The sequence below is a fragment of the Halichoerus grypus genome, chromosome 6 (assembly GCF_964656455.1).
Source record: "Halichoerus grypus chromosome 6, mHalGry1.hap1.1, whole genome shotgun sequence".
Classification (NCBI taxonomy): domain Eukaryota; kingdom Metazoa; phylum Chordata; class Mammalia; order Carnivora; family Phocidae; genus Halichoerus; species Halichoerus grypus.
The window spans coordinates 178,806,685-178,818,429 of NC_135717.1; the positions used below are offsets into that span (position 1 = coordinate 178,806,685).

The 11,745-nt window shown below is 62.8% G+C and overlaps 1 protein-coding gene across 9 annotated transcripts in view; it reads left to right on the forward strand.

Moving 5' to 3' along the window:
- The window catches only part of PPP6R2 (protein phosphatase 6 regulatory subunit 2), an 88,844-nt gene extending 77,825 nt beyond the window's left edge, over positions 1 to 11,019 (forward strand). For 4 of the 9 annotated variants that reach the window (XM_078076816.1, XM_078076817.1, XM_036113779.2 and 1 more), the window contains 13 exons: positions 435 to 499; positions 2,225 to 2,340; positions 3,857 to 3,942; positions 5,104 to 5,184; positions 5,577 to 5,674; positions 6,218 to 6,275; positions 6,424 to 6,548; positions 6,723 to 6,886; positions 7,255 to 7,420; positions 7,506 to 7,594; positions 8,009 to 8,171; positions 9,892 to 10,116; positions 10,200 to 11,019. In XM_078076816.1, the coding sequence (XP_077932942.1) occupies positions 435 to 499; positions 2,225 to 2,340; positions 3,857 to 3,942; positions 5,104 to 5,184; positions 5,577 to 5,674; positions 6,218 to 6,275; positions 6,424 to 6,548; positions 6,723 to 6,886; positions 7,255 to 7,420; positions 7,506 to 7,594; positions 8,009 to 8,171; positions 9,892 to 10,116; positions 10,200 to 10,251 (1,488 nt within the window). In that variant the 3' untranslated portion in view covers positions 10,252 to 11,019. The remainder of the gene's footprint in view (positions 1 to 434; positions 500 to 2,224; positions 2,341 to 3,856; positions 3,943 to 5,103; positions 5,185 to 5,576; positions 5,675 to 6,217; positions 6,276 to 6,423; positions 6,549 to 6,722; positions 6,887 to 7,254; positions 7,421 to 7,505; positions 7,595 to 8,008; positions 8,172 to 9,891; positions 10,117 to 10,199) is intronic. The other 5 variants (XM_036113783.2, XM_036113784.2, XM_036113788.2 and 2 more) reach the window with 5 other exon arrangements.
- Positions 11,020 to 11,745: the final 726 nt, after the last annotated feature.

The window sequence follows — 11,745 nt, forward strand, 5'->3', positions numbered from 1 at the left end:
TTGGTCTTTGGTGAGAGTCCCCATAGAAGGTGTGGCTTGAGCGAGTCCTGCAACGTGCAGGCCTGAGCTGGACAGCAGCCCAGGGGGTAGACAGCCGGGGGCAGGCGACTTCAGTGGTGAGGGCCACACGGGGGTGGGGGTGTGCAGGGGCCCCGTGTGGGGTGGGGTGTGAGTTGAGTCCCAGAACAAATGTGCAGGCACAGGAAACCGTACTCAGGCTCACTCCTTGCTTCTGGACACAGGAGGTGGGAGGAAGCCAAGGGGAAGGAGCGGAACTGGGCAGCCCTCAGGGGGCCTAGGGGCTGCAGAGAGGCCGCAGTGGTGTCCCTGCCCACAGCGAGCTTTGTGCTCATGTGCCTGCTTCACTGTTTGGGGGTGGGTGGAGGGGAGTGTGCAGCCCTGTAGACCCTGACCAGTGTCACCTGGCCCTCTAGCTGTTCCAGAAGTGCTGCCTGGTCCAGAGGATCCTGGAGGCCTGGGAAGCCAATGATCACGCTCAGTAAGAACCCCCAGGGGGCTGCAGGGGTGCCTGAGGGCCCAGCGTAGGTTTCTGGGGCCGCCACGGGGTGTCCAGGAAGGGGGTCCTGTTCCTGGATGAACACCTGGAAGGGCTGTCCAGGGAAGGTCAGGGCCTAGGGGGACCAGAGGAGACGGGCCGAGCAGCTCTATGCTCCACCCCCGCCCTCCCCATCTGTCAGCCAAGACCCCATCTTACACCCACAGTGTGTCCTCAGTTCTCCCATCTCCCCACCCCAGCCACCAGCCAGTTCTCACTGAGCCCTGAAACCTCCCAAGCGCATCTAAGCTACTTCCTGCTGGCTTTCCTGCCCCACCCAGCTGGGATCTTTCTGAAACACACAGATGGTCTCCCCCCTGCCTACAAGTCTCGACCACCCAGGTCCCCCAGAGGTGTGGCCTGTGGGGCCCAGTGTGGGCAGCCCCAGCCCCACCCTCACCCTGCCTTCCCTCGGCCCTGCTGACTTCTGCTCCCAGGGGCTCCCTGACCTCACCTGGTTCATGGCCCACATCCTGCTGGAACAGGACCCACCAGTTTGCATCCTCTAGAATACGTACAACGTACAAGATGGGGCCATCTGTCCTTCCTTGGACCTGGTCCTTGCAGTACCCACTGAAGCCCTGGGCGGAGCCTGCTCTTGCACATTCTGTATTTATGCACATGGGCACCTGTTGGGGGTGTACTTCATCGCTGTCATTGAGGGTCCACAACACCCCAGAGGTTAAGACGGCAGGCTGACAGGCCTTGTCCCCGGCCCCGTCCTCCTGCGCCCTGGGCAGCTCCTCGCAGGCCTCCCTGTCCCGCCAGGCGCTCTCCTGACCCCTTCCTCTACCAGGCTGGGCTCACGGGCTCAGGGGCTCACCTTTGCTTCCTCTCCGGGGCGCCGTCAGGCTTTTAAGACAGAGAACATGGTCAAAAGCAACTCTGTCCACTCTGTGACTCAAGTGCTGCATTTCTAGATGTGTGAGCATTTTACATCTTCCTAACACAGGAGGGATTTTAAGAGGTGCCCTTCTGTTGGGTCATGTGTGACAGACGAGAGTTGAACACAAAGCTGCGTGTGCATGGCAGCGTGGGATGGAACGGTGGACAGAAGCCAGGCCGTGGGCCTCAGGGTGCATAGGGCTCGGTGATGGGGAGGCAGTATGGACACCGGGCAGAGAGCCGGGCAGAGACAGGCCAGCTCTGAGCCTCCGGCCTCCTACAGCAGCCCCTGCCCTGGCCTGCCTGCTTCTGGGTCCTGTGTGTCCATTCTTGATCATCCCCGGGTCAGCACGTATAGCAGAGATGCACTGTATTTTGGTCTTTCTGAGTCTTCTGCCCCACTGGGTGTTCCTTCGGGTCAGCCAGCTCTGGGCAGAGCTGGGAGGGCGTCGGGGGCTAGGACAGGTCAGAGGTGTCAGAGTGGGTCGAGGGACACGGCGTTGGACCAGGCCTGCAGGGCGGGCGGAGGCCCATCAGGCCCTGCTAGTATGGAGGTCTGGTCTGGACGGTGGGGTAGGAGCAGTGCGACTGGAGTTAGTGGCTGGGACACAGCAGGTGCTCTCCAAAAATCAGTGTCCTGCAGGTAAGGCTGTGAGGAAGGGTTCGCCGGGGCGGGGCGGGGGGTAGTGGGCACAGGGAAGGCCATGCGGGGCAAGGTCAGGGCCCTGGTGGACACACAGTGACGCAACACCAGTGGCCCCCTGGTCCTGCCGCTCATTCCAGGGCAGCGGGCGGCATGAGGCGCGGCAACATGGGCCACCTTACCCGGATCGCCAACGCGGTGGCGCAGAACCTGGAGAAGGGCCCCATGCAGACCCACATCAGCGACGTCATCCGAGGTGAGCCCTTCCTGCCCTTGCTGCCTCTGACCCCTGACCCTCAGCAAGTGGTAACTGCACTGGAGTCAGATTGCTTTCCCACGTGGAACCTTCTCTCAGGTGGGCCTGGGTCCCAGGTGTCCGAACAGACGTCCGTGGGGGGTCTCCTTGTTCCCAGAGACCCTGTCCGGTGCCAGCATTCAGAAGCACAAGTGGCCCAAGGTTCTCCTGCGCTCTGCTCAGGGACCACCCGAGTCCTGTCTGAATGCCGCCCTCCTTCTCTGACTCAGGCAGTTTTGCAGACCTTTCCAGCACGAGTCTGCGAAGCTGGGGGAGCTGGGGGAGGTAGCCTCTGTGCTCGAGAGTAGGCTGTGGGGCCTGAGCAGAGGCAGCCCCTCCTCTGGTCGGGCCTCACCTCTGCCCTCAGCCTGAGACACCTCCACCCTCCCGACCTGGAGCCCGAACACTCACATCCCTTTCTGGCCCTCATGTCCTGGCGTGGTTCAGACAGGAAGGCGGGCAGCTCAGAAGGGTCTGTGTGACCCCGCTAAGGCGGACGATGCCCGGGCCAGCCTGAGCAGCATGTTGAGAGGCCCCGGAGCTCGGGTGGACAGACGGACAGATAGGTGGAGTGCATGAGTGAGTCAAGGAGGCTGAGGGTGGACAGCAGCCAGGACTCCCCAAGGTGCTGGGGTTGGTGTTCTACCAGCTTCCTGAGGACAGTCTTCCTCAGCCCCATGTGGGATGCTTTACTAAGTGAATGGTGTTTGCACAAAGGAGTAAGCTCCGTCTGGGGGGTCCCCACAGGGGGTGTAGGAAGGCGGTCATGCTGCAGCCAGGCCTCAGGTGCCTGATCCTGGAGCAGGCACGGGAGATGCTGGGGCTCATCCTGCATCATGCGGCTGAGGAGGCTGGGCCGCAAACGGTCAGGCCAGTTGTGCACAGGCTGTGTGGCCACCCCCTCACAGGGTCTCAGCTGTGGTCCTTGTGGCCCATGGCCAGACGTGAGCTGAGGAAGCTCTGGGTGGCCCTCCAGGATGGAAGCAAGGGGGTGTGCTTGGCCCCTGGGTCCTTTGGCGCCCGTGACAAGGGGTGTGCGGGCCCAGGGAGGCTCCCCACAAAGGGTACAGGTCGGGGTGCAAGAGGTGAGCCCAGAAGCCCTCCGCCGTGGCCTTCCGTCACCGGCTGCAGACAGACTCTGGGGCTGTGACCTTTCCAGAAGACAGGCACACACAGGCACATGGGTGGGACGGAGAGGGCTGGTGGCGGGCGGGGGCGGGGGGCGCGCAGAGAAGGAAGCTGGGCTGTGTTTCCTCAGCAGTCCTCCTCCCTGGTTGCTTTGCAGCTACCTGTGGGCCAAGTAAGCTCAGGGCTCCGCGCCTGCTCAGTTCGGGCCCTGTCCCTGTGAGCGCCCTCGAGTTCCTGCAGGACCCTTGGCCTCCTTCCCTTCCCACAGCCCTCAGATGTCCCCTCCGGGCTCTCCCCACCTGTGTGCAGTGGCGCTGACCCCTGGTTCACCAGCGGTGCTCCCTTGCAGGGCTCCCTGCAGACTGCCGAGGGCGCTGGGAGAACTTTGTGGAGGAGACCCTGGCAGAGACCAACCGCAGGAACGCTGTGGACCTGGTGAGGGGCTTGGGGGGCTTGGCTGTTCCCGCCGCACGGCGTCAGCTGGTGCAGTGGCCGTGCCTTCCTGTGTGGGCGCGCATGCAGGTGTGTGCGCGTGCGCGTGTGCAGTGTGTGCGTGCATGTGCGTGTGCAGTGTGTGCATGAGTGCACGTGTGCATGTGCGCGCGTGTGCACAGTGCGTGTACGTGTGCGTGTGTGCATGTGCAGTGTGCGTGTGCATGAGTGCATGTGCGTGCGTGTGCGCATATGTGTCTGCATGAGTGCACGTGTGCGTGCGTGTGCAGTGTGCATGAGTGCACGTGTGCATGTGTGTGTGTGTGCATGTGCGCGCGTGTGCAGTGCGTGTACGTGTATGTGCACGTGTGCGTGCATGTGCGTGTGCAGTGTGCATGAGCGCGCGTGTGCATGAGTGCATGTGTGCACAGTGCGTGTACGTGTATGTGCATGTGTGCGTGCAGTGCGTGTGCATGAGTGCGCGTGAGTGCACGTTTGCATGTGCGTGCGTGTGCATGTGCGCGTGTACGTGTATTGCGTGTTCAGTGCGTGTGTGCATGTGTGCGCACGTGTGCACAGTGCGTGTACGTGTATGTGCACGTGTGCGTGCATGTGCAGTGCGTGTGCATGAGTGCGCGTGCTGCGTGTGCATGTGTGCGTGTGCACAGTGCGTGTACGTGTGTGCAGTGCGTGTGTGCATGTGTGCGCGCACGTGTGCACAGTGCGTGTATGTGCATGTGTGCGTATATGTGCACGTGTGCGTGCGTGCATGTGCAGTGTGTGTGCATGAGTGCGCGTGTGCGTGTGCATGTGCAGTGTGTGTGCATGGGTGTGCGTGTGCATGTGCAGTGTGTGTGCACGCGTGCAGGTGTGCGTGAGTGCGCGTGTGTGCACGCACGTGTGCTTGTGCGCACCCACGTGGCCCCGCCTGTGTGCAGTGGCGTCTCCGGGTCCGTGTCCTGAACACAGACCTGTCCAGCTTCAGGCCCCACTGGCCCCCTGAAGCCTCAGCAGAGCCCCCTCCCTGTTACACCAGGACCCCTAGTGTGTTCTTCGGGGCTCCTGATGCCCGAGGCCCAGTGTGCCCTACGCTGAGGGGAGGGGCTAGGGGGCAGGAGCCCCGGGGGGTGCGGGGCTCACGTCCACCCACTCTGGCTGTTTCAGGTAAGCACCCACCACCTTCACCCCTCGAGTGAGGATGAGGACATGGAGGGCGTTTTCCCTAATGAGCTGTCCCTGCAGCAGGTGCGTGTGGCCACTCTGCACACCTCCGGCAGCCCTGACCCGCTCTCGGCAGCCCTCAGGCCTCCGGGGCGTGCTGGACGGCGCCCTGCTGAGCTGCCACGGCAGACAGCCCAGGGGAGTGTGCTAGTCCCCACGCACCAGGCTCGAGCAGGGGAGGGGCCGGAGGTGCAGCCCCTGTAACAAGGGGGGGACCCCCTGAGCCACCTTACATCAGTAAACCCTGGGGGATCTGGTGGATGATCTTGAAACTTAAAGGAAACGAAGCTCTTTGGACACAACCCTGCATTGGTGTTATCCCGAGAGGTTAGGTTGGGAGAAGCCGAGAAGCACCAGTGGGTTTTTCTGGGAGCAGCCTCGGGCTGAGGCCTGCCCTGCGTCACCCTCCCTGCCAGGCTTTCTCCGAGTACCAGGTCCAGCAGATGACGGCCACCTTCGTGGATCAGTTTGGCTTCAACGACGAGGAGTTTGCTGACCAGGATGACAGTGTCAAGTGAGCTCCCAGGATGTGCCCGGGGCTGTCCACCCTGGCCGGGATCCTGTCACTGGGGAGCCTCCCTTGCACACCACGGCCCCCATTTGAGCCTCCTTCTCCCACGACCTTGTCCCCTGTCCCTTTTGGAAGGAGCTGGGTTCTGCTCAGTGTGACCAGGTTCCAGGTCTGCGGCCTCGTCCTGGCTGGCCCTGGAGGCTGTTCTGCCACTTCCTCAGCTGAGGGGCTGGGATGAGACACCCTCAGCGATGGCAGGTTGTCACCGTGCAGACCAGGGACAGAGTGGACCCAGGTGGAAAAAAGCAAGTGTGTGTGAGGAGGGAGGCGGGCTCAGAGAGCCGCCCCCTTCGACTGAGGCCCCCATCTGTTCATACCCACGTGGCCGGTCGCTGCCTGCAGAACTGTCCACACCCTTGGACTTGGCTGTGTTCCCCCTGGGAGGTGCAGCTGCATCTGGCATCCGCCAAGGGCACGAGCGAAAGTACCCGGTGCATCGGGCGGCCCTGGTGGCAGTCAAGGTGCTGAGTATCTCCCTTGTTGCAGTGCTCCCTTTGATAGGATCGCGGAGATCAACTTCAGCATTGATGCTGACGAGGACAGTGTGAGTCCTCTGCTCCGTGCTCATTGGGTGTGGGTGGGGACCCTGGTGGGTGGGCAGCAGGGGGAGACAGGGCCCATCCTGTAAGCCCCTTGCCTGGCTGAGCCCCTCGGGGAGTCATGTGTAGCTACGTGGGTGCTCTTGCTTGCAGCCCAGCGCAGCTCTGTTTGAGGCCTGCTGCAGTGACCACATCCAGCCCTTTGATGATGACGAGGAGGATGACATCTGGGAGGACAAGGAGATGCACTGCACTGCCCGGGTGACGGCCAGAGCCAGGTGTGAGGCCCACCTGTCTCCCCAAGCCTCCTGAGGCAGAGAGGCCCCAGAACGCTGTGTGCGCGCTCCCAGCCCTGCCCCAGCCACGATGCTCTGGATGCACAGGACAGGATGCTCCCAGGGTCCCCGTGTGGTGCCGGCTGGGGGCTGCTCTGACCATGTGTCTTTCCCCAGGTTTGGGGGTCCTCACACCTCAGAGAGCTGTTCCAAGAATGGCCTGGAGCGTGGAGGCCAGGACAGGAAGGAGGGTTTGGAAGCAGACAAGGATGCCACTCGGGCAGGTGTCCCTCTGGCTTCTACCCAGAAGGAAGGTCCTCGCTTGGAGGGTGGCTCAGAAGGTAGATTCTGGGGACACAGGGTTCAGGCTGGGCAGGGGACTTGGACAGGGACACAGGCCCCGGCCGGCCTGTGCATGGTGGGGGCTGCAATGGGCTTTTGTTACCTGCTCACTTGATCTGTACGAGCTTTCGAGCCATGTTCCTGAAGGTGGCACCTGTCCCATGCCCCCAGCCGCGGTGGTGCAGGATTGGTGGCAGACCCCGGCTGCCCCCTGCCCCCAGTTGAGGTTACCCTAGCCACATTGTCACAGTTGGTGGCCGTGACACCACTGGTCCACTTCTTGTGGGGCCCCCGCAGCTCTGGGCTTCAAGGCAGGTGGGGCCGACCTGTGGGTCAAGGGTGCCTGGACTGCTGTGTCTCCCCCCAGCAGGCACCTCGTGGACAGTGTTTGACGAGCCGGTGAACTCGCCGGCACCGGCCCCGGGAGTGGCGGTGGATGTGGGTTCCAACGTGTGGGCAGCCAGCACCCCCAGCTCCGCGGCTTTGGAGGAAAAAGGCTGGGCCAAGTTCACCGACTTCCAGCCTTTCTGCTGGTGAGGTGGGGCGGGCCGGGGGGTCACCCCATCTGCCCTTGGGGGTGGCATGTGCCCAGAGGGGGCTCAGCCTTGCCTTCCGCAGCTCCGAGTCGGGGCCTAGGTGCAGCTCCCCAGTGGACATGGGCCACGGCGATGCCCAGGATGGCCCGAAGCAGGGCCCCGAGAGAGCCCGTGAGTAGGAGGGGCTCTGAGCACAGGGAGTGGGAGGATATGGCCAAGGCCCCACGGGCTGTGTCTCCCTGGCGATGCTGGGCTTTGCAGCCGGCAGTCCTTGGGGTGCAGGTATGACCGGCCTGCCCCATCCACGCTGCTGGGAGCCTTGCTTTGTCCGTGCAGATCACCCCCGTGCACTGCGCCACCTCACTGGCCATCCTGGGGGCTGTTCAGGGTCCTTGACCCTGAGCCCCTCATCAGACAGGCTTGGAAGCCCCACAGGGCTGAGTGGGGGCCCTCCTTGCTTGGGGGAGGACCGTCTCTTCATACAGTCTCTGTAAATACACACATGCACACGTGGGTGTGAGGACCCTGAGGCCATGCCCTGCGGCCCCTCCGTCCTCCGTGGACGTCAGCAGCTCCGTCTTGTAGTAGGCCCGGCTTCCCCATGTGCCTGGAGCGCCTGTGTCACCAGGAAGGCCCCCTTGGTGGTCTCCGACCACGGTGAGGACGAGCAGAAGATGGCTGGTGCCTTGGAAGCTGTCAGTCTGGGTCCCAGCCGGGAGGCTCCCCTGCTGCCCGCATCAGTCCCCAGGTGTGCAGGATGGGGTGGGCACAGGGTCCCCAGGGGCAAACGGATTTCTGGCTGTCCCTAGCACTCTGCTCACCCGGGAGCAGGCTGACCCTGCTGCCCTGATGACCTCATGACCGAGGATGCTGGCCCTAGGGCGGTTGGGACGCCCATTCATCTAAGTGGGAGCCAGGGGTCAGGGGCATTTTCATTGAGATACAAGCACAGGGCCTCAGGGTCCCACCCTGGAGGCTAGGAGATGGGGCTGCCTCACCCCTAGGTCTTACTGAGGACAGTAGCCAGGGTTTTGGGTTTCTGGCCGGCTGAGCTGCCACCCCAGGATCTGGGGTTGCTCCACATGGTGGGGAGAGGGCACAATGGCCTTTATGCCCCACTCAGCCTGCACCTCAGAAATGCCCCTCATGCTCAGACAGGATGGGGGTGTCTGAAGACCTCGTTGGGTCACATGAACTCTGACTACAGGCATCCTCCCTGCAAGCTTCTCCCCACGCATCCCTCCCTCAGGCACAGGAAGAAGGTCCAGGCCTTTGGGATCTATCGTTGGACAGACCCCTGGCTGGGTCTGGTGGGCTGGGGGGCGGGGAGGGGGGGAGTGTTAAGGAGCTGTGAGTTGTGAAAATAGGGAACTGGGGGCCGGTGGGCACTTGAGAGAGGTGGTGGTGGAGCCAAAGCTTATAGGGGCAAGGGGGAAGGTCCCCCAGCAGAATCCCAGCAGGAGGGGACAAAGACCAGGTACGTGACTGCGTGAGTGGTGTGGTCTCTCCTTCCCCCACAGCCCGCTGCCCCAGCCCTGGGGGTCCCAAATGGTTTTGGGGCTTGGTCCATCCCATTGGTGGGGGTCCACTCTGGCTCACAGCACACTCGTTCTCAGGACCCCAAACAACATGGCCTGTCCTCGTTAGCCCCCTGCCCTTGGGGGGCACAGCCCGGAGCCAGCGGGGTCTCAGTGTTTACAAGTGTGGGTCAGGCGAGGGGGCAGGGCACCAGGGCCCATGCATGGTGGCTCTTGGATTAGAGGTGCACATCGGGTTCTTGAATGGGTTTAATTCTTTCTCAAAGTTCAGAATCACTGCAAGTCTTAAAACCTCTTCCTTTTCTCCTGACTCCCCCACCTACAAACCACCTCTGCTCTGAAAAGCAAGTATGGTCATTGTGAAAGCAAGCATGTATTTCCAGGGCTGTCTGCACCAGCATTCCCAGCCAACCTGTGGGGAACCCCCAGTTGATGCCCATCTGGGCTGACACGTGGTCACCAGGCTTTAGGGTCTGTTTCTTACGCTGTCCGTGGCTGCTCCACCCTGCCTGGCTCCCAGGGGTCTTGTGTGGTTGGAGGTGGTCTCACATGTACCAGAAGCAAGCACTGGGCAGGTGTGGGCTGAATGGGGAGCCACGGGCTCACTCTCCTCCTGGGCTGCAACGAGGAGGGCCAGTGTCCTGAGGTCACCTGTTCTTGCCCTCTCCAGGCGTGGGAGGGAGCGTTCCTGGGCACATGGCCTGCGGGCCCTCCCATAACCCGGCGTGGGGCTGGGGGCTGTCTGGAGAGAGACCAGGTGTCGGGGGGCAAGCTTGGGATGCGCGCCGCCTGGAAGGTCTGGGGCCTCAGTGGACAGGCAGGTTGTCTGGTGCTTTTAGCACTTGGGGAGGCAGAGCTGCCTTGGCCAAGTGGGTCCCTGGGCTACCCTGGCGGTGGTCCAGGACGCTGGAGCCTGCGTTTGCCATACAGGGCGGACACGCTGTCAGACCCCACCTCCCCCACGCCTGCAGAAGCAACCTTCGCCCCGGCCGTGGCTGTCCCCGCCGAGGCTGCTCTGGCGGCCAGCCCAGCACCGAGCAAGGCCAGCCCCGCCCCAGCCACCGTGGCAGGCTCCCCGGGGCCTGTGGCGGCCATCAGCTCTGCGGCCCCAGCTACGTGCACGGTAGCCATCCTGGGCACCGTGACGAAAGACAGGTGAGCAGGTTGGGCTGGGGGGGGGGGGGCTGCATGGGTCTCTCGGGCCCTGAGGGCTCCAACCCCCACCCGTCCTCCTGCAGGAAGATGGACTCACCACCCCCCGCAGGAGCCGCCTTGAACGGCCCCGTGTGATGCTGCTGCCGCCCAGCCACGGCGCGCCCTTATCAAGAAAACTACCTGGTGATGCAATTTGTCTTTTTTAATTTAATTTAATTTAATTTTAAAATAAATGCTGCATTGGTAGGGCTGCCAGTTGGAACCAGTCGGACAGCCCGGCTTGCGTCTCTCCTGCCTGACCCCAGCTCCGCGCACAGCAATAAGGCCTCAGACGTGCGCTCTGCCGGCGGGAGCCGGGGGCCACGACCCCAAGACACCGTGCGCACGGAGGGCCGCGACGGGCATGGGTGCCACGGGCTCCGAGCCTCCGGTTTTACGGATTTTTTTTTTTTTTAAACAAACGCAGGAAAGAGCCACGTGTTTGCACTTTCGTGTCCAGCCACAGCGAAGGGTCTCCCTGGCTCTGGGGACAGGTGTGGGTCTGGAGCTGGACTGGCCAGACAGGGTCTTAGCTGCCCAGTGTCCCTGGGAGCTGGCCTTGAGCCAGGCTGCAAAATTTGACTGCCTTAAAATAAGACCCTCATGGCCTGGTGGGGCAGTTGGGGCACCTGGCGGGGGCTGGCCATGGGTGTGCAGGATGGGGCGCAGGGGTGCGGAGACTGGCCTCAGTGGTGCCAGGTGGGGTGGGGTCTGCACCTGTTGGGGAGGGCAGGGCCAGGCCACGTTGTCCTGGAGGGGTCTGTAAGATTATTTTGTGTTGAGTCCATTTTTAATGTTCTGATAATCTGACAGGGCACCCAAGACCCCAACTCCCAATAAAAGTTGTGTTATTCTTACTGACAAGCCTGTGTATTGTTAAGCTGCAGGCCCCGGACCCCAGCCTGACCGGCGTGGCTGCAGCAGGGAGTCTCCAAACCGGAGCGAATACTGAGCTGTTCTTTTTAAACAAGCTCTGCCTGGAGCTCGTGAGCCAGTGCTGTCCCCAGGGCCGTCCCGTCCTCACTGGCTGGGCAAGGGGGGCAGCCAGCAGGGCCTCCCTGGGCACTCAGGGCCGGGGGGTGGGTCTGCCCACTCAACAGCCTTGGTCCTGCACTGACCTCACCCTGTGGCCCCTGCTTTGGTGACTTCTGACCTCCCTCCCAGGGACAGCCTCGTGGCTGCCCAGCCCCCGTGTGAAATCAGGTGGGCATAGGACCCCAGGTGTGGATTTCCTGGGCCTTGGGAACCTCAGTCCGACAGCTGTCCGTGTGGCCCAGAGAGAACCTGGGGGCTCTCCTCACGACTCACCTGACCTCACCTGTGGGCCTTGCCTGTGTCCACACCTGCTGCTGACCTCCCCCCGCCAGGTGCCACCTGCTGGGCATCCCCCTCACCCCACCTGGCCGGCTCAGGTGCAGGTGGGACTCACATTTGTGTGGGAAAGGAGAGGGGTAACCACAGGGGCACCCGTCACGCCCCAGACAGAGGCCCGGGCATGGAGAACGGTCAGGCCCTGAGGCAAGATCCCAGGAAAAGGGGAGGGGCAGGCATTTGGAGCAAACTTCCCAGGACCCCCGGCCCCTCAGGGAG